Raw genomic sequence first — 22010 nt, 5'->3', positions numbered from 1 at the left:
TAACCTATAAGGGAACTCCATGTTTTGGACTTTTTCTTATTTTCCACCTTCCTTTCCGCTCCTAGCTGCAGCTGCACAGCCAGGCGCAGAATGAATGAACAATATCTGGCCGCTGCTTCTGAATCCACCCTGACTGACGTTTCCATTACATCCAGGCTGCTTACATTGGAAATCCAAGCTAAACATGAACGCAGAATGATAATTTAACTTCATAATAACCATGCAGAGTGGGCTCTCAAACACGACTCCTATCATCACCCAGAGTTACATAAAGTCAGTGAACTTCTTTACATTTCACACTCACACAGCCATGAGCACCTGTAAGCACGATCGCCCCTGAAGACACTGAAGCAGTAGATCTGAAGATAAATGGGATTTAAAATACCGTTTGGCATTTCTCCCTGCGTGGCACGGTCTGTTCTCATGCAGCTTAAAAACCTGTAATCACAGCCATGTTCGCACAAAATATTAAAGTGGGGCTAATACATATTTTAAGCCAGATATTTTTCATTTTTCATCGCTTTTCGGCTGCTGGAAACACTTTTTTCCAGACCAGAAAATGTGTCACACTTCTAAAAACTGACAAGAACATTGTCAAACTACACATGTAACGACATTATTGGAGTTGTTTGATTGAGATTTAGAACAGCTGTGTATCTACAACATAAAAAGTCACTCCCAACTATGGAGATTCAAGTTTGTAGGACATTTGATTTTTTTGATTTTTGATTTTGATATACTTTATAATCCCCGTGGGGAGATTTTTCTCTGCATTTGACCTCCTAGTGTTAGGAGCAGTGTGCTGCCATTTTGAACGGCGCCCGGGGAGCAGTGTAGGGAACGGTGCCTTGCTCAGGGACACCTCGGTAGCACTTGTTCTTGTTCTTGCCAAGCCAAGTCCCTATGGACTTCGCCACCACCGCCCAAAGACATTGTCTATTTGTCTTTTGAATGTGTGGTCTGTTAATCCTTATTTTCTGAACCCAATCATAAACAAATATATTGTTCTCTTTTACCTCCGTCTGTAGGCTATTCAGGCTCTAAATCAAGTTATTTAAAGCTCACCTTTCACTTTAAAAAGCAGCTCGACCTTGTAGCTCGTGTCCCTGCCAATCATTGTGACCCAGAATAGCGGACCCCTTCTTGTTTTCAGTAGCCCCCTTTGTGAACATTGTGTTTGAATTCCAGCTTAAAAAGCACCAGAAGCACTTGTTGTTTGCTGTGTGACCGACGCACATACTGCAGCCTTACCGTCAATCCCTCTCTGAGATGAAGCGTGACCTTTGATCCCACAACACGCCCCCGGCTTTCAGACCGCTGCAACTCAAAAACCCTGAAGACTGGGGAGTCCTTGTCAGTCATCGTGTGAAGGCAGCGAACGTGAAAAGTCAAGAATAATACTAATACGTGGCTAAAAACACAATGAAGCAGCGCTATTTCTCAAAAAGCAGCAAGCTTCTGCTCACTTGAAAAAAATGATAAATGAAATGTCAAGGTAACACAGAGGAATGACTATTTTCTTTTATCCAAATGCATTCTCATAAAGAATATGGAAGAAGATTCCATGCCACCACAACCATATGTTTAGAATACAAACAACTGTATACTTCACATATCCTTATACTTAGATATGATATTATAATGTGAAGTTATCAAAGCAGTAGCTGTGAACTGATGTACATATCAACCACTTGATTGCCCAGCATTTCTTCTCCTCACACATCATTTATCACAGTTTCCTGAGAGTCAGAGTCTCTGCCAGGAATCCTGGCCTCTGATAACGAGCATTTTGAAATATGAGCAGCAGAAAACGCTTCTTATCTAGAGAGGCTGCTTGGTTCCCCATTACAGTTTCCTCGCTCTATTCTTCATTTCTCAGCACTGCATCAGTCTTTCTGCGACCTGACTTTTCAGAATCTGATTTATTGCAAAGGTTTACATACGAAATGTGTAAGATATGCAATTCTTGGTGGACCTTTATCATATCTTATCAATCCAGGATTGAGATATCAAATATCATTAAAGTATAGTTTTAGTTTCATTTCACACTCTGTTATTTATACTTTGAATTGTATCTTCTTGTCGATCACTGCATTTCTGAATGTCTTTCCGCAGCACCGCAGTCTATTAAATCACAAACAGCTTAGGGTAACAACATGGAAAATCCCTCCTTTCAGACTCCGAGCCCTTCACTGGCAACAGATGTGTTTTTCTTTTTGTTCATTGGTGCGTTTTGATGTCAGCTGGGGCAGATCAGCCTGCTTTCTCACAAAGTCAGCTGAAAAGCGATGACTGTCTGGTATCTCTCTGACTCATAGCAGAAAGACCTCGGACTTGGACCCCCCTCTCTAATCTGCAGCCACCCACAGGCTGAAGTCACTCACCCCCCCCCCCCCCCCCCTCTCCTCTGTGTTACTGTTTTCTTTGCATAGAAACTGTTGCTCTTTGTCTCCTTGTTTCCCTCCTCACAGGAGGGAGCTTTCCACTTTGTTTACAACCACATATACAGACTTTAGGTGAGATCGCTAAAGTAGTCTGAGTGTGGGTGTAAAGGGGGCAACAGTCAGAGTATACTTGGAAACCAACAATACTTTTTAGGTTGTTTTTCATAAAACAAACATCCATTGAAGACATTTTGTCGTTTCCAACATTGTTCAGTACATCGTTTCAGTTGTTAACCCTAACCCTAACCCTAGCCCTATTGAGATGTCTGAGCATTCACATAACTGGACTTCGAAAAAAGAAAGTTTTCGTTCCACGTTGCAGGTGTATTTAGATTTGGGCCACTAAAATACTCAATGAAGGTCAAGCTAAAGAAAAATTCAGTTCTTCACCGTACATGGCAAAAACACTACAACAACCACCAAAGACAGTGCTGCAAATTAAAGTACAGCAAATTGCTAGTTTTGCATTCAACGAAATGCACCTCAAACAAACAGCTGTCTTTTTAAAGATCAAATGCAAAGTTTTTTTTATAATTGCCAGTAAAATCGAAATCATATAGCTACAACACTATCTAAGATATTGCAGTATTAAAATCGGAGATAATATGCGTCTGGCAATGCGAAATATTTATTTTGTTCAACCCCCAACACCAAGTCCGACGATTTATTTTCTCAGCCGCTCCTCCGCAAGATGGCGTCGTGTGACGTCAGAGTTGCCAAACAAACACACCCTGGCTTATCGCTCACAGCGGCTCCCGCCGATAGTACAACTTAGTTTCGTCTATCATGTCTGATTCTGAGTCGGAGGCCACCCAATATCTGGAGCAGTGTGCAACTATACCACGGTCTCCGGGGGAGCCGGGATTTTTTTGTGTGGGGGGGGGTAAATGTTGATCCGTGCATTAATAGCAACAGCACAGACATAGGCCTATTATAAAGAGAAAATCTGTTGCACACGGGGTGGTGCCACAGGTCTACATTTACATGAAACGTCCCGATGGATCATGTTCATGTCAACAGATTTCCCGAGCATGTATGGGCTACGCAAACTTCGATCAACTTGATTATAAATAATCCACGGACCACCAACAGGCTACATTGTTTCACATAGGCTATAGCCTATTATGGCTGGAGCCCACACAGAGCCGAACACACGCGATAAGAGCAGCCAGCGGCACCAACCATGAACAATATTAATAATACAGCTATAGCACAACACAACCCTCTCACTGCCTGGAGAGACGCGACGCCACACACACACAACACAACGATGCACATAGCTCTTCAGCCCCCAAGTTAACGTTAGCTGTCAAGTTAGCACTAGCACTGACCTTAGCTCCCTCCTCTCTCGGTTCTGTTGTAGCAGCAGTCACAACGTACGATGTGCTACCACCAGCGGGGGAGCATTTTGAATTGGGCCAGGAGGAATAATAGTGGATTTAATCCCTATCTTATTACATGGCTTAGTTGAATACTCGATTCTGATTGGTCAATTCAGAACACGTGACACGTTGTTAATACCGAACAGACAGACCGCTGTCAAGGACTTATTGACCGTTGTTAAGGACGCTCACATCTTCAGAAAGAAGTCCGGTCGATTTAACTGTATACAGTTGGGCCGAAAAGCAAACTGCATGCAGTTTGCTTTTCGAACTGGGACAAGAAAAACAGCGGAGAAGTAACGGGGCAGAAACCCTCCTTTTTACGCAGCGGTCCAGACATAGACATCAAACGGCGACACATATTCACTTGCCAGTTACTTTGTCATTAGGGCAGGGATATCTAGATACTTTCCAAGGTTTGACATCATGAATTGTGCTACTTTTAAAGCAAGGAGCGATGTTTTCAAATCTGTAATCAAAAAGCTCCTCAAAAACGCAAGCAGGTCCTACCGTTGGCTTTTCAAACTGACAAGAGACGCTCTCACTGTTTTTCAAATGTAACAGTTTGAAAAGCAAGCAAACTGTCTGATTGTCTTTAGTTTTCCGCTGTCGTGTGATAGCAACATGGAGGATTTTAACATTCATTTTAATATATTTGGAGAGCACAGTAATTTGGAGTAATAGTTAGTGGCTGATGAGTCCCCAGTGAAGAAAAGAAAAAGACAAGAGGGACAAGAAAACAGCGGAGAAGTAACGGGCAGAAACCCTCCTTTTTACGCAGCGGTCCAGACATATACATCAAATGGCAAAACATACAGTGTGCAGTTACTTTGGCATCAGGGCAGGGATATCGAGATACTTTCCAAGGTTTGACATCATGAATTGTGCTACTTTTAAAGCAAGCAGCGATGTTTTCAAATCTGTAATCAGAAAGCTCCTCAAAAACGCTATCGAAGCAGTTCCTGCCGTTGCTACGTTAGTTCAAACAGTAACATCGGACTATTTTTCTTCGCGGATGCATGTCAATTTAAATCAATACATACAACTATTTTTTAAATCAATAAAATCATTTTCTAAATCCATAAAAGCATTTCAATTAATATTGGGAGTCATAACGTTACTTTGTTGAGAATGTGGCCATGTAATAAGCGGGATAATGTGCAGCGACTTGGTCATTATGGGGAAAAGAACACCTTCATGCCGATCTAGATCCCTCCGCTTCGCGTCGGGCTCCTGATCAGCCTGTCGGTGTTCTTTTCCCCATAATGACCGCGTCGCAGCACATTATCCCTTACATAATGCATATTGTTCACACTTTTCCGTTATTAGTGGAGGAGCGATGAATGAGCTGCAGATAAACCTCAATGCTAACAGTGAATTAGCCCCGAGCGAAAAATGCTAACCTGTTACTGCACCGAAATCACTCCTAGTTCCCTTATTACTTATCCTAGCTCCACATCAAATACATTGTTTATGATCGTAAAGACACAGAATCTAACGGTGCCCACCTCTATAAGCAATACAACTTAATAAAACTGCAATTCCGTTATCTGCTGTGCTCCGTGCGCTTTGAAATCTAATCAAAAGTTGTTTACCTCAATTCTTTGGCGTTTCTCCATCGCCCGGCTCTTTCGTTCTTTCAGTGGTTTCTTGTGCTGAAATATGGAGGGGACGGCTCCGGGTTTCAGCCTCCAATGCTTCTGCACCAACAGACTTGATGATAGCAGGATCAACGTCTTATGCATCACACGCGAAGTGGTCAGAACACAACTTGCTCCATTTTGTCGGTTGCCAGCCAACACGATTCACTAAAATAATCCATTTTTGGCGGATGATTTGGTCTTTTGGAAATGCATGGAAAACTCTCCCAGATCCCGCACCGTTCGTACAACAAAAAGCACAACAATAACCCATGTTAATTCCGTTTTCTTTTCGAAAAACATGTGACCGAGACTGCCGAGTCATATTTGGTCCAGAGACTGTTTGGCAACAGTGACGTCACGCGCGCGGAGGCTGCTGGGAATGACATGTCAGAAATTCAGACGGCTTTGGGTCGAGTTTTGTATCAATAAAAAGCTTTTTTTCGGGTGTATTATCTCGATTTAAATAAAATAAAAAATATAGGCAGTCTTAAAAACAACATTTCTATGAAAATGTAGCATATTTGGAAGCTTTGCATTTGATCTTTAAGAATAAATGAAGATTGAAACATAAACACAGACTCTTATGTGTGAGTAGCTTGTTTTGATTAAAACAGAACTCCATCACCTGTTGTGACTCAGAAACGGTGACTAAGCCTGACACCTGTGAAGCAATGAGAACACCTGGTGATGAAGGCCTCAAATTAGACTTATAGTGACTGATTGTTGTGAACACATCTTATGGCGCATTTCCACTACAGGGCGGAGCGCGGTTTAAGCGTGCCGTGCCCGGCCCGTTTTTGGTTGCGATTCCACTAGGCGTAGTTCCGGCTAGCGGGTACTTTTTCACACTTTTTCTGGCTCTCCAAAAACGAGCTTCTTTCCGGGCCAACAACCGGGCTGAGTATGCTAAACTAGTGAGAGAATCGCTGGCAACTACAACTAAATTAACATATTTTACCGTGATTTAATTGTAATACACGTTTCAAAATGATGCCGAAGTAACAACATACTGACACCGGTTAGTAAAAACCATGAATTAATGCTTTGACAAGTCTGCAGACAGACAGCAGGCGAAAAACCTTTTAAAATGCGTGTATTCTGAATGGAGATCGGCTAAGCTAACGCAGTATATGCTCCGACCGTCCACACTCACAACAACGGCCTACAGACATAAGCGACTGTATTCGCCATGACACAGGCAGTCTGTGGTTTGTACTTATTTAACTTTTGTCTAATTTCTGAACAGATATGAGGAGCTGTGAGCTCTGAGGGCTAACAGCTAATGGCTGATGTTGGTTTTGTGTTTCGCATTGAAGATGACGTCACGGCTCTGCCTACACTGCGTTACTATAGTTACTGCCCCAGCTACTAAACTGTAATGGAAACGCAGCATAAAGTGAGCCTGGCCTAACGAGGCCTAGCCATGCCGTACTAAGCCGAGCGAGGCCCTGCAGTGGAAAAGCGCCATTAGTGTTGGTATAACAGCCCCTATAGTAATACCAATACTAAAATGATATTATAGGTTGTATACTCTGAATCACTTGTCCAAAAGAAAGACAACTTTTTGTGTAATGAATATCCTTCCCGAGAGTAGAAGTAGGCAATTTTTCACCCCTTATGGGTAATGGAGGTCAGTATTTCAATACCACAAAATCCTTGTTTAGGGTACACAAAAAGAGGCCCGGTCACCAATACTGACTCAAGGTTTCTCCTTTACATCCCAACTTGCATTTGAAATGATGCTTGCAAGAAGGTTGTTGATGAGATTATGTTTTATGAAGAATGCTCGTTAGCTAAAGATCAGGCACAGTTGCAACAGATTTATGAGCACTGGTCAGTGAAGTAAGGTCAGTGCAGTGAGGATGGCTTATCACTGATGCCGCCTCACTAACACGCCGTGATGGCTGTTATCTGTCTGAGCTGTCAGAAACAAGGTCTGAACACATCTTTATCAGACTTCCCCTCACCACACTGGCTCCTGCAGCTAGACTCCTGGATGTTTGTCCTTGTTTGTTGGCAGACATTTCATCTTGCTCTTCAGTCCAGACATCGAGGCAGATGAATCACTGATGGCATCATCGCCAGCCGAGAAAACGATAGAAGATTACTCACCTCGACTTAAATACACCTGGACATTTTCTGCTCAATCAATAGAAAGTGCATTACCATTGTGGGGTCTACTTTCTTATTCATGAAATGTATTTGTGTGGAAATTCTGTTTATTTTTGAGAGTTTGGTATTCTCAGGATTACATACTGTGTTGATGATGTTGTTCTTTTGTTGCATCGGACTGATCACCACCCACGTTTTGAGAGTAAAGACGTTCGGGCTTTGTCGCAAACTGTTTCTTAACAGGTGACATTTGTCTCGTATAATAGGTAACACACACACAGTTTATTAACCTCACTGTGACACTGAATTCAGGACATGGGATAGAATTCCCAATTTGCCTGGAATTCCTCAAGATTACTCAAATAGGAACCAATCGAAAATGCAAAGTTTTTAAAAGCAGTAGTATTGTCCAGAAATGCTTTAATGCATTCAACGTCAAATGTGGAATTGACATCAAGCAGTTTTTTGTGACTTGGGCTGTAATGAATAACAGCACATTCCTCTAATGCCAGTGATAAGCTTTTGTTTGTAATTGTTTGAATATTTACTTTGATCCAATGATGTCTCTAAGATTTGGTCTTGATGCTTGATGCTCTGAAAACATCTCCTCCCGTCAAGGCCACACAAGAAAAGTGTTTTTAAAGCGCGACAGTGAGAGAAACCACACCAGTGAGGAGGAGGACTTAACCAGAGTGTGTTAATTTGTATTTGGAGTTGTGATTTCTGAGGGGAGGGCTGGATTAGAAAAGCGGTGGTCCACAGAGAGACACGCGGAGTCAGATTTCAGTTTTGCGAGGGCCCCAGCCTTGAGTCCGAATCACTGAAGCTGCCTTTGTTTGACTGTGAACCAGAGAGAGAGAGAGAGAGAGAGAGAGAGAGAGAGAGGAGGAGGAGGAGGAGGAGGAGGAGGAGGAGAGTGTGAGGCTTTTAGTTTGGAGCGAGTGAGCGGGGCAGGCAGAGTGCGCTCCATCTCTCTCTCTTACCAGGGCTATCACACATGAACAGGACAACTTTAGTTTGGATCTAAGCTTACCGTCACTGAAGATGACTTCACGGTAAATGAAAGGCACTTTGTTCCCAATCAAAAAGTAGTTTTAAGTCAGTTTCCTAACTCTTTTTTTGTTTTTCTTTGCAGCATTCCTCCCTGGTTCTTTGGAATATTTCTGCTAGTGCTCCGGTTCTGCAGCCATCGCTCCTCCGCTCAGCTGTTGGAAGGTATGTGCTCTCTGTGTTTGTCTCTTATTGCTGGATCATGTGTTTCTTCTTCTGCTGTTGGAGAACTTTCTGCTGGCTCAGGAGTTTGACTGCTGAATATGAATGAATGGTGAAACTGTTTCGCTCTGCTCCTGGAAACTAAATGTGTTACACAAGATGATATTTTGAGAAAGATGCTTTCATTACAGAAAGACTGGCGTGCTTTTACAGGAGGACCATAACTCAATGAATGTTCAGTTACTTTTCAATGTATTTAGAGGAATGTTAAAGTAGGGTTGTTCTTGCTTACGATTCATTGAGAAAGGCAAACCAAGTACTCTATTTACTCATTATTTAGTAGCAGAAAGTAGACAAACATTTAGTCCCTATGGTGTGATATTGAAACAATAACAACATTTGGACGTTTCGACTCAACTGACAAGAGGATAATAAGTAAAGTGGCAGCATGCTCCAGACCATGGGAAAGTCTTAAGGGGTTTTAAGTCTGTATTTTGAGGGTAGATGCATAAGACCCCCATTTGATAAGATCAGTTGATCCCATGGGATGGTCGGATTGGTCTAGGTCCAAAGTCTCTGTTTATACTGGGGGTATAACACTGAAACATGGCAACCCCCAACCTGTTCTAATTTTTGGGAGCCATTGTTTTTAGATGATCTTGATGACCTTTAAACCCCATGAGAAAGATACCTGCCGGCCTCTCTGCTCTATGATGTTTTCAATTATATCTTGACTGATGTGTTTCTCAGAGTCCCTGCGGAGCTTTGCAGTCTGTTTGCACAGCTTAAATCTACATTTTCTCCATGATGAATGGATCGGGATTCTTCAACAGGGTCCTTCTCTTTTCCATTGCAATTGGAAACAGACAAAACCTCACAACGTGCACGCTGACAGACAGGCAATCGTTAGCACCGCACAATTAAGGTAGTAAAGATCGATGTCATGCTACTGAGTGTGTTGGAAAGTGCTGGTCTGAGAAGAAGTGCATGTCAATTAAGTCATAGCGTCATTTTCATTAGCTTTCATTAGCTTTCAGACAAGTCTACTATGCATCACAGCTTTCGTCAGTGTGCTGGATAGCAGTTTGGTGTGTGTGTGTGTGTGCGTGTGTGTGTGTGTGCGTGTGTGTGTGTGTGTGTGCGTGTGTGTGTGTCTTGACCTATGATCACCACAAGGAGCTCCATGTCACAAAAGCAGCATTGTGTTGGCCCGGTGAAATAATTGCGGGGTCTCTTTAGCTAATGTGGCCCCGTGGAGCTTAATTGTGTGAGAGTCTGACATCTTGAATTAAACACAACTTTGGCTCAGAATGTGAAACCGCTTAGACATAAAAACCCCCAATTATGATACAGAGGGAAATATGATCTTGTAGGAATGAGTTTTTACTCAAAAGTGGTTGAAGAAGTAAATGTTTGCAGAACAGCACAACTTGATGATGGTTGTGTGTGAGGAGGTGGAGCTCAGTTCATGTAGTCTGACTAAAGACATGTTGTTACGGGTGATTTTACGGTCCAGCTTTCTCCACTGTTGATCCTGCAGAGGCTGTTTGTGCTTTTGCCATGTTCATAATCCTCTGCCATGATTCACTTTTTCAAGAGGAGGGGAAAAGGAGTGTGTGTTTGCATGCATGCTGGGTTACTTGCCAAAGAGAGAGAGAGAGTAAGAGAGCACCAGGGACAAATATTTCCAGCTGTAAATATTCTTGAAAACAGAGCTGTCGCCGTGGCAACATTCACATTTCTGTGCACGATTGTTGAGATACAGCGGATATAATCCTTTCCCTTTGTGGGAAATAGTGTATTCAGCCACTTTCGTGTGTGTGTGTGTGTGTGTGTGTGTGTGTGTGTGTGTGTGTGTGTGTGTGTGTGTGTGTGTGTGTGTGTGTGTGTGTGTGTGTGTGTGTGTGTGTGTGTGTGTGTGTGTGTGTGGTGTGTGTGTGTGTGTGTGTGTGTGTGTGTGTGTGTGTGTGTGTGTGTGTGTGTGTGTGTGTGTGTGTGTGTGTGTGTGTGTGTGTGTGTGTGTGTGTGTGTGTGTGTGTGTGTGTGTGTGTGTGTGTGTGTGTGTGTGTGTGTGTGTGTGTGTGTGTGTGTGGGGGTGTGGGGGGGGGGGGGTGTGGGGGTACTGCATCAGAACTAAGAGCTGCCAAAACAAAATACAGATGTTTTTGTTTAAAGTCCAAATCTGCCTTTATGCTTGGCTGTATATAAACACCTTAACATATAAGTGGATTATTAAGTAAATTAATCAAGAATACGAGTTTACAGTAGAATATATTTCAGTAGATGTTAAAAAACAACAACAACTTAATAAATTGCATCTAACCCTCCTTCTTGTGCTGTGAAGGCATCATAATCTTCGCTTTTGTTTTTCATTAACTAATATTACGGAAGAATCATAAAAGCATACTCTGGGTAGTAGCTGCTTTTACTAACGAGCAGCATGTTGAAAGCAGAATTCATTACTGACATGCTAACTGTGCACACACATGTATACACATGTATACTGTATACCACGCACACCAAACAAAGACGCACATCTGATGTACACATGGTAATTATTCACAAATGATAATGGTTTTAATTATGTTGATGGGACAGCGGGACACAGTGGGCTATTAGGGATAACGAGTGTGATGATGTGAGTCTCAGAGAATGTGGTGATTGGGAGGATAATCATGATGATGAGGAAGATGATTGTGATGATGTCCTTGGAGATCACTGAAGAGAATGAAGGGTGTTGCTAGACAAGTAATCACACGGTAAAAAGGGTGAACTTTGACTTAAAAGTGATTCAAGATGGGCTTCATGTTCATTGAAAATTGACTTCCAAATTGAAATCGATGATAAAAATGACTCGGTAGTATGTGACTGGAAAACCAAATCTGGTCTATCTTCAAAGGACTCATTATTTGTCCTGTTTTCTCAGTTGTTTGTTCAGGGGAGGTCAACTGAGTGTGTTTGCTCTTTTTATAACTTCCCCTCCCCCACCTCAAGTTTCTCTGCTTTTTTCCTTCTCGACTTGCAAGCATCGTTTAACTTCCACAACGTTTCCTTCAATATTAGTCCTACATCAACTAAGAAATGAAGCACAGGTCAATATGGGAAGAAATAATTTGACATAAGCATAGATGACAGTTGACCGAAAGAAAGAACGAGACAGTAAAACACAATAGGAATGTTGAGATGGTCGGGAGCTCTTCATGAAACTTGGCTTTCTACACCGATATCTTTGTTTTCTATTTAACCCCAAATCCATCTGATGTAGGTAGCATAACACTTCAGCTCTTCTTTTAGATTGTCAGCAGAATAAAGATGACCCTGAGTATAAGAAGTAATGTGTAAAACCTTTCATTTGTTCTCAATTCCTGACTTAACCAGACTGGCTTGGCTTCAGTTGGATGTAGGTCATCGGGACAGCATGTAAGGTTTTGATTAAAAGTTACATTTTGACTGTAAGATTCTCAGTGCTGTCCAACAGTGATTTCACGAATGAGCAAGAAAAACATTGGAGACTTAAAGTGCGTGGCATATTCCTATAAACTAATGTCCGGTTTGTTTCCATCCAGCGCATGATGTAGCGCACGAGTGAGTCACCTTATACCCAGTGTAGGAACGATTTTTTTGTGTTGCTTTGCACACATGATACTCAGCAGGAAGCAGTCACAACACTGAGCACCAAAGCTGTCACCAATTTAAAAACAACCAAAGGACATCAGGACAACTCGCTTAACATTGGACTGAAGTGGCCAGATGTTTCTCTGCCCATGCAGATGTGTTTATACCACTGACTGTATGATTTATACTCTGCATGTGCAAGTGGGCTGTATTATGATGCAATGGTTTAAATAAGGTGTAAATCCAAGACACTTAGCAGATGCTCACATGAAAAGTTAACTGTAGGATAGAATACCATAACACAAAATCTATGTTCTCATTTTTGACTATTCGGCTGATGCTTTTATCAAGTACAGTGACGGAACATTTCCTGTGTTTGGCTCAAGAATAATGTGGGTACATATTGAAGGTGAGTGGACAGATGGGCTACTTCAAAATTCCCTAATTGACGATATAGCTTTAACTAAAACTAAACTAAAAGATATCCAAAGTGTAAGCCCTGATATCTTTGGATTAGGGCCATTTTAAACCTGAAACATTCAAAACCATGTTTGGCAGAAAATGATTTATAATTTATCTTCTTTTTCTGCTTTATATTAGTTTGTCTTTAACTGTATTTAAACTTGTTTGTTGCTTCTTGGTAGAGTGACACTAGCTCGTCATGGCGCTGTTCATACTTCCATTTGTCAGCAAGTCTAAACTGATTCCAGATGTGCTGCAGGTTGTTTGTGTTATATAATATCTGCATCCCAGACTATTCCTGTTTACTTCCACTAACTTCTAAATATCGTCCAATTTAACATCCGTTCTTTTTGGCTCCTGATTCATTTCTTTCAATTATAATTAATGCAGTTTGTTGTTGTTTGTGACTTCTTCTTAGTGAGTCATAATCTTGTGGAACTTGATTTGCGTTACAATGTAAAAGCACTAAAATGTTGCGGTCAGCTTTGATCAGTAAGTCCGCTCACTGAACACTTTAAAAGCTGCTCGAGAGTTTCTGGATCTCAATGTTTTATATCTGCAGATAATCTAAAACAAACCCTTAAAATAAAAACATGTGCGTTATCCTGGAGGGTAAACAGGAATCGCTAAATTTACTCTGAACAAAACAAGTCACTATTTTGAGTCCTGGACACAGAGTTGGAGGAGATGAATACGTTTCTTCAAAGCATGACACCTGAAAACAAAAACAGGAAGTATAAAGTGTAGGATGCACAGGGCGGGGAAGAGTATGTGTGTGACGCCACATGTCACTTTGACCTCCGTCCTTTGTACCCTTATAGTATATTGCTGTCTATTCTATTTTAGCAAAACATTAAGTGGATTTGTAATAATGTATTAATAGATGACAGAAAAGATTCACCATAGTTTTTCCAAAAAGAGAATTCCTGCATCATCAACACACTTTGGTCTCTTGAAATAACATATCTTATCTAAACGTCAATTACTGTGACCTTATCCTGACATCGGTCACCCCTCATTTAAATCAAAGCGTTGGCCATCAAAGAGCTTTTCACTGAATGTCCTGAACGCCGCCACGTTTGATGTGGATGACTTTTCTCTTTCCATGGCCTTCGAAATAATGTTTGAAGGAAGAGCACTGACTCCTTTCTGCTGCTGTTTTGAGTTATGCTGTCTTTCCATGGAACGTCTAGCAGAGGGCTATATGATTCTGTGTTTCCTGTAAATACAGAGACTAGCTACCGAGGGGATTTGTCATGGATATGTATTACCGTTTACTGTAGCCAACAACACTGAATGTGTGTTATGCCACCCACATACCAAAGTTGGTTGACCAGGACTCCTCCACCATTCATTACGCTAGCGGAGACATCTTTATATGATCATGTATATCTGCATGGGTTTGTTTATCTGTCATTTCGGTTTTTCTTCTTCTGTGTTGCCTTTCATACATGGACTGATTATAAAATAATGCCTTGATGCTTTTAAAGATCACCCCCCCCATCTTCTTTTTTAATTGTCAAGTGCTCATGCAGTAAATACAGAACCGAATGGAACAAACCCCATGTCTTAATCCTTCCAACACGTTTTTGTTAACAACGTTAAGCATCCACACAGGCCGGAGGTCAACTCTGCTGCAGATGTTGCAATTGGTGCATTTACACAGCAAATCTTCGAGGAGCAGGCTTGTTTTTTAAGGATGGTTGTAATACATTCCCCAGACAAGCAAGAAAAAGTATAATTGAAACGCTTTCTATCCCCTGAACACCCACTGAGCAGGGCTACCAGTTTCTCATATAAAGCTGTTTAATGGCCTATCATACACTGTGCCCGTTGACGTTTTGAGAGTGTGAGACGCAGGATGAAAAGAAAATTCCTCTCTGTAGCTGAGTGTTGGAACATTACAGCACATAAACATGGTTACAGCTGTAAAGGGCATGGCACAGTGCATCCTGTGTACTATGAGGGCATTTGACTGGATAAAATGATATAACATATGAACTTTCCTGCATTCCTTTGGGCAATACCGCCAAGTTGTCGTCAGATGGGATTAGAAGTGCATCAAAACTGCAATTTACTGTAATTGAAAGTGGAATGAATTAGTGTGTTTGTTTTTCTGGGAGTGGCCCGGTTTCCTGGCTTCTGCACCACAGAAGCTCGATGGGTGGAAACATGTCTGGAAAGTGTCCGTCAGGTCGGGAAGACGGGTTAGAAACAAGCAGGTGTCTGTTAGGGAGACCACAGAGAGAGAAGACATACCCCGTCATACAGCAACTCAGCATCTGACTTTATAATGAGGTGGTGGAGTGCAGGGCCGCTGTGTGTGGCACTCCAATGTTAATGCATTTCAAAAAGAGTGTTCATCGTATCATTAATATAAAGGAGTTGCACATAGTTTGAATGGAGCACATTTCTACTTGTGTTGCCATGGAATAGCGCTCCTCTAATGAAAGCTTACATTTTCACTCTACTACCTTTGCCCACTATTATTGACCTGAGGGTGTTTGATCAGTTTGTTGCATCTAACCAGGAAGTTAGTGTCAAAGATAAGGAAGTGTTCCTCCCTGTTGCTACTTGACCAAAGGTAACAGCTTATTTCAACTTGGACAATCTTTATTAGACGTGAGCTAATCACCTGCAAAGCTGCAGCATCTCATTTGGAAACCAAAGGGTAGGACAGGGTTGCGTTATCGTGTAAGGGCAGGCCAGTTTATCTAGGTCCTCATTTTTATGTTGAATGGCTTGAGAACACTTAAAACTGGGTTTGGATAGCGTATCTGTGCAAACACTAACGTCTGCCTAAAGCAGGTTTCTAACAATGGTAAGTCGTCCCAACCTTGACCCCGTAAAAGCCTCTGGTTTTGTCCCGTGTCCATCTGATTGATGACTTCTGGTCATCAGCAAACAAAAGAACATACTTCAAAGACAGTGTCATGTGCAAACTTTGCACCACAGACTCACTTTTGAATTGACCTTTATTTCTTGTTTCCATACAACCTGAAATGCAGGAAATGGCAAACCAAAAGGGACAGAAAGATTCCCGGAAAAGCATCTGTAGATTGTTTCCCAGTGGGAGGTGGGATTAGTGTTGGTGGTTTTTGGGGCGTGTGTGTGTGTGTGTCCCTGTGTGTGTGTCCCTGTGTGTGTGTCCCTGTTTGTGTGTGCGCTCAGCTGGTCTGCAGCTGCGTTGTCTTTGAACACACTGTCAACCCACTTCCTGAAAATCCCACCATGGTCTCAGTCAATATCAACAAACATCTGCATTTTACCATTCTCTTGTTTCTGTTTGATGACCGTATGTTTCGTTGCCCTTCTTCATGTGTCATTGTCTGAATTGATGTATGTGCTGTTTATCTGATCTTATTGTGTCAGTAATGACCTGTCTCGCTGTCGTTTATATACTTCCATTACTTCAAAACCACCTTTCCACCAGCACATAAAGAAATCCCTCAGTGGTGGAAAACACTCTTATACTTTGATTAGATAAGACTGATACTACAGATTACCACGCTGCTTTTTTAAAAGTTGTATTTATATCTTTAATTCTATAAGACTTGTACAAATAGAGGTGGAAACATGAAAGATATTTTGTGATTTTCTTTAGTAGTGGGGCATCTAATTCGAAGTACACACTCTTCCCGGCAATGTGGAGGGTTATCATGTGTTGAATTTTTTCATAAACATTTTCGTACAAATTGCTGCAGAAAATTACAGCAATTTGGGATTTTGCAGCAACACATTGCATTCAAACATAGATTTGACGTTAGTTTGCAAGCTTATTACATGGATTCAAGAAGGCCGCAGAAATAAGCTCAACTGTTAGTCTCGTAAATGAAGTGAACAATCTGGTGACGGTTTCCTAACTTTGTTAAACTCTGAATTGGTGGATTGAGTAGATGGATGACTTTGATATGGCTCTGGTTAATATGTGTTGGAATAGGGATGAGTTCTGACGTAATGACGTGTCCTGAGCTGTTGAGGTCTCAATTATACTTGTCCAATGTTTGGAATAAAAAGACTCTTTAAAATGGACACATGGTGTCCCGAGGGGATCCTAAATATCCATCCTTCAGCTTCAATGTTTATGAGAGGAAGTGTTTTGGGTGTTTTTCATTGCCCCGCTTTCATCACTGTCAAAGTTGGACTTCAGCCTGAGATGAATCTGAAAGACTCTTATGAGCAAACGTGGCCAGAGATGTGATTTTGATTATATCCCACTTTGTAAACAAAAGTGTGATTTAAAACAGAAATCTCAGATTAGTGCGTCTTCTCATTGCAGACTGTAATATGTTGATGATGGAGATAAAACGTGTTGGTCCAGTTTTGTTGCACCCTTACTTTATTAAAAAATGGAAAGTTTCACATTTGTTCACATTTGTTTAAATGAGAACCAGGTTTGTATGTTAAAGTTGACCAGCAACAAAGTGATATCTTAAAAATGTGTTTATTTTGTAGTTTGATTCCCACAGACTTTGTTAATATTGAAATCGACAAATAATGTGGAAGAGATTTTATCAGGCTGGTCTTGTTTTCTCAAACAATGGGTAGACAGAGCAAGTGTAAATCTGAGTAGCTGTGTCTGTTTCATGCTTTTTCATCATGCCTTTAAATAATGGAGTCCTTCAAATGTTATTTTATGAGAGTAAGAGCTCTTCTTCTTTAGTACTTGGTTGAACGATGCTGTCGTCAGTCCATCCATCAGACCCTGAAGCTTTTAGCAGTCCCTTTTGAAAAGAGTAGAAAGAAAAAACAGATCCTTTTTCCAAAAAGCTTTCAAATGTGAGAGTTTGTTCAACCCCTATTCAGCCTCTGCAAACAGCACTGATGTTTGTATTGCACTTTACCAGGCTGCTCTTCATGTGCATACTTTGGTCAGGCTTTTAGATGTAGACTCAAAACTAAGATTCATTTGGATCAGGATGAAGTCATCCACATCGAGTCAGATGGACGAAGACCACCCTATGTGCTTTTTTAATGGCCTCTTTTATCAAAGTGTAGAGACAAACAAATCTGTTTCCAACCTCCCAATGATACAAGAACTTACTGTAGTTCAGTCCTTATTTAGTCAATGCTTTTCAAAAATGGGTTTATCTTTCTGTTGCAGCGGCTTATTTCCAGCATCCCAGAGTCATTGTGACTCTTATCAGACAGTGGCATTTAGGAACTGACATAATCAGCAGAATGTAGCTGTTTATTTACCATAAGTGGTCCTGGTTTCAAGTCATTTGCTTTCCCAAAATCTGCTAATAATTGCTACTTCCTTCGTGGTTCTGTCGTACCAATAAAACGTGATTGAAACTTGACAGCGTAGTTGAGCTGTAGGCCGTGGTTTTAATAGAAATCATGGTGGTTAGAAGCTTGTATCTGGCAAACAGACACATGAATTGAACTGATATGAAACGCTGGTAGAATTGACCGTGGTTTATCTGGTGGGCACAGGGTTTTCTCTGGTAGGGAGACAGTTGTAAACTAGTCAACTCCAATATGCTTTATTCTTTAATCCAGAACAGATTTACAATTTCGTTTTTGGCACCCTATATATTTATATTCTGATGCTCTAATACAGTGATTCTCAAATTGGGGTACGCAGACCCCTAGGGGTACGTTGGGGTACTGCAGGGGGTACGTGAGATTTATTTAAAAAATAAATAAAAAAAAAGGTTAATTAAAAAAATAATCTTAGTAAAATAAGTTAAATAGAAAACACAATTTTATATAAAACATTCCTAGAACCACCAAGGGGGTCCTCATATAAACATGTCAAATGTGTGTATTGTATTTTATTGTTTTTCATAATAACATATTACTTAAATTGAAAAACTCCTTGGAAAAATCTGTTAAAAAAGTGTTATGTTATTTTTTTTTCATGCATAGAATAAAAATATCCTTAGTTTGTTGTAATGCATACCACGAAGGAGTTAATACATCACACACTGAGGGAACATCACTATATTGTAATTATTTATATAGGCTTTTTCGATCAAAAATGTTCGGGGTCGGTCAGGGGGTACTTGGCTGAGAAAATGTTTCAAAGGGGGTACACTACTGAAAAAAGCACTGCTCTAATACATATCAAAGGCCTCTTCCATCGATGCATGTATGTAATCCTGCCAAAAGACTTCTGGCGCTGTATTGTGTTTGTCAAGCAGTCCTTGTATGTATAAATGTATGGTCTACTCTACGATACATTTAGAGCAAAAAGCACACTTTCCCGAAGCCTCTGCTTACAAACGACCTTCTAAATCAGCTTGCCGTTTTGTCTCATTGCATTTGAACCCTGGCATCCTCAGCAAAGTTCCACAGCTTATTCAAACCTGGCAACCTGGCCTAAAGGAAGATAATCAATTTGATGTGATCTAGTTTTTGCCTGAGGTGATTTCCTGTGTTCTGCAGGAAACCCTGGATTTGATAACTCTCCACTGGCAGCAGATATGAAATATAAACTCTGGTTCAATTTCCTCTCCACAAATAACACACACTGGACAATCGCTTTTGAAGCATGAATAACCTTCTACTGATTGTGAACGCAATATTAAATAGGCCTGATTTTGCATGTATTTTAGATGTTAAATCAGAAGCATTTATACTTAACACTCAAGCTGATATATTTTAAGACTGTAATCATTGCAGCAATTTAAGACACCTTGTATTAGGAAGAGCTACTGAGAGGAAGCCGTTTTATCTCCGTGGTTGCCGGGGATTATTTAAAGATAGGATCATTTATAGATATGTAAGATTGACTGTAAATGCAGGATGCAGCCAAATGTTTGCACATACAACGAGCAGGCTGTATTATTAATTGGACAAGACATTGCATGTACTTTAGTGGTAAACTCAGCAGCGTTGATCTCACTCCCACAGAAGACGTTTTTGATGGCAAGCTTTTAAAACGGCTCACCCCTGCTCTGATATGAAGTCCGCTGAGGGCTTCAAGACCTTCAGTAAAGTTTCCAACAGATGATGCAATGTAGACGTAATGGTCTGGAACAAGAAGAGGGGGACAGGCTGTAATACGGTTATTACTATTCTTATATTTGTATTGTCTTGTAACCCTGGAGCTCTGAAGTGAACATGTTTTCTGTCAGGATTATGACCGAGGTCTTCACTCATTTATCATGGGAAACTGTGGTTTCAGAAACATGCTTCTTATATGTTCGTTCAGCAGACATCCTGATTATCAGATTTGTAAGTCTAGGGAATGAGATCATGCTGTTCTCTATCCCCCGGATGAGGAAATGAGCTGCAGGTCAGATGTTCAGGATCAAAGAGGCAGGTACTTGGTGGAGCTTTTTACGGATGCTAACAGCTAGGTGCAACCTCCTCCTCATTGGATGACGGAGGCCAGCGTCTAAATCTGGAAAGCTTTACCCATGCAACAAATCACACACTCGTACACACACATGCGCCTGCAGGCTTAAATCTTTAGACGGGCTTTAAGGTGGAATCGTAACATTTTCCTCTGGATTGGGTTACCTTAACGATAGAAGTAAATCAAGCTGCTCATTTGGGAAAGACTATTTATCTTCACAGAGAAGAAAGAGGCTGAGGGTGTTTCCAAATGGTGAAGAATTACAGTTTAATTGCATGCACATGTAGAAGTTATGACCAGTTTGTCTGAGTTGGAACCAATACAAACATTTTCTTTCAACGGGCATGCACCATCAATAGCCATCTTTTTTTTGGTATTGGCTTTTTACTAAGTAACTGATACTGTAGTTTCATGTCCAATACTTTTGCTGTGGCACCCATACTGTCATTTAGCATTGACTGACTTTCTTGCTTGATAGGCCTCAGCACTTGAAGCTGTTGGTTCTGTAGTCAAACATTTCAATACAATTTGCCGTTAGAATGAGAAAGGAGCTGAATCCCAGTCTTTAATGCTCTGCTTTATCATCTGCCTTTTCTCTCCAACATCAAATAAAGTGGAGACATCTCTGGACAGGCAGACCTCGCTGGCTTCTTTCAAAGTCTGCCACTCACTCTGAACTTTATACCCAACACGATGAAGTGTGCCTGTAATAACAACATATTATAGCTTTCACTCCATTTGTTTCTCATTTGCTGTAAAAGTGTCAAACGGCTGAAGTGAAGAGAACTCCGAGCGTCCCTGATACGCAAGTTAAAGATGTTCTCTGTGGAGAAACGGTCTGAATAATGCAGATACAATCATGTTTGAAGCTACTAACCTTGACGTTAAAAACAGTGCCGATGTTTCCATCACGCGGCGCAGCAGATGGAGCAGAGACCGTGGCTATTTTTACGTGTCTTTTATAAACCAAAACCCTTTATTTCACCTCTTCGAATTGACGTTTGAATGTGATTGAAGTTAAAGAAAGAACATGTGGTATAGTCATCCGTTCAAAGTCTTTTACAAGGTGAGTAAAAGCTGGCAGATCGAAGTACCCATGCAGAGTGTTTCTAAATGCCTTTAATAAGAGTTGTTAATATTTTACCACCTCTCTTTCGTGCATATCTAGCTCTCTGTAATTGAGTCTTTGTTTCTATTGATTTACGCCCACAGTGCTTTCTCTTTTCTCTCCTTCGACCTTCTTCTTGCTGGCAGGCCAAGTTCAACTCATACGCCAAGCACAGTCTGAATCCTGCCGATTTGACCTTTGCATCCTTTCTTATAACTCCAGACAACTGAAAAAAAATTATGTCCAACTCCTCTGACAAGAAAGATTCAGCAACTCTGTAAATAACATATTCAATAAATGTCATTCTTCTTCCATATGAGAATTCCTCAGAAGCCTAAGTTTTGACCACAATACTTAAAGAGACGAGAGGAATTTGAAGTTGAAGAAGACAAGCCAATGAGCTTGACCTGGCTTTGGCCCGACTCTGATGCTAACAGCTGTGGAGTGTTCCCAGTCGCTGTACAACACCGGGGTCAAGGATCGGGGTCATTGATTTTGACCTAATTCTACAACTAATTAATGCATGTAAAGACAGCTGGTATGCAAGAGGACTTTTCCATGATTTGCTCAGAGGTTTGATGGAGCATTACATTTTACAGTTCTGCACCATTCTGGCAGTACATTTGGGGAAAAGGAGTAATTGCTACAGGGGTTTTTCACCGTACTCCTCAGGAGATCCCTTGGCAGTCGAGTAGCATAAAAGCAACAGTATACTATCGGACT

The 22010-nt window shown here is 41.1% G+C and overlaps 1 protein-coding gene across 1 annotated transcript in view; it reads left to right on the top strand.

The window, feature by feature from the left end:
- Positions 1-8523: 8523 nt before the first annotated feature.
- Positions 8524-22010, top strand: part of LOC117465786 (collagen alpha-1(XV) chain-like) — a 50215-nt gene continuing 36728 nt past the window's right edge. Inside the window, exons 1-2 of the mRNA XM_034108808.1 lie at positions 8524-8636; positions 8717-8796. Of these exons, the coding sequence (XP_033964699.1) occupies positions 8626-8636; positions 8717-8796 (91 nt within the window). The 5' untranslated portion in view covers positions 8524-8625. The remainder of the gene's footprint in view (positions 8637-8716; positions 8797-22010) is intronic.

This window comes from Pseudochaenichthys georgianus, chromosome 20, assembly GCF_902827115.2.
Source record: "Pseudochaenichthys georgianus chromosome 20, fPseGeo1.2, whole genome shotgun sequence".
NCBI classification, from domain to species: Eukaryota; Metazoa; Chordata; class Actinopteri; order Perciformes; family Channichthyidae; genus Pseudochaenichthys; species Pseudochaenichthys georgianus.
Note: the sequence above shows the minus strand (reverse complement) of the source record. Positions and strands in the feature narration are given on the sequence as shown.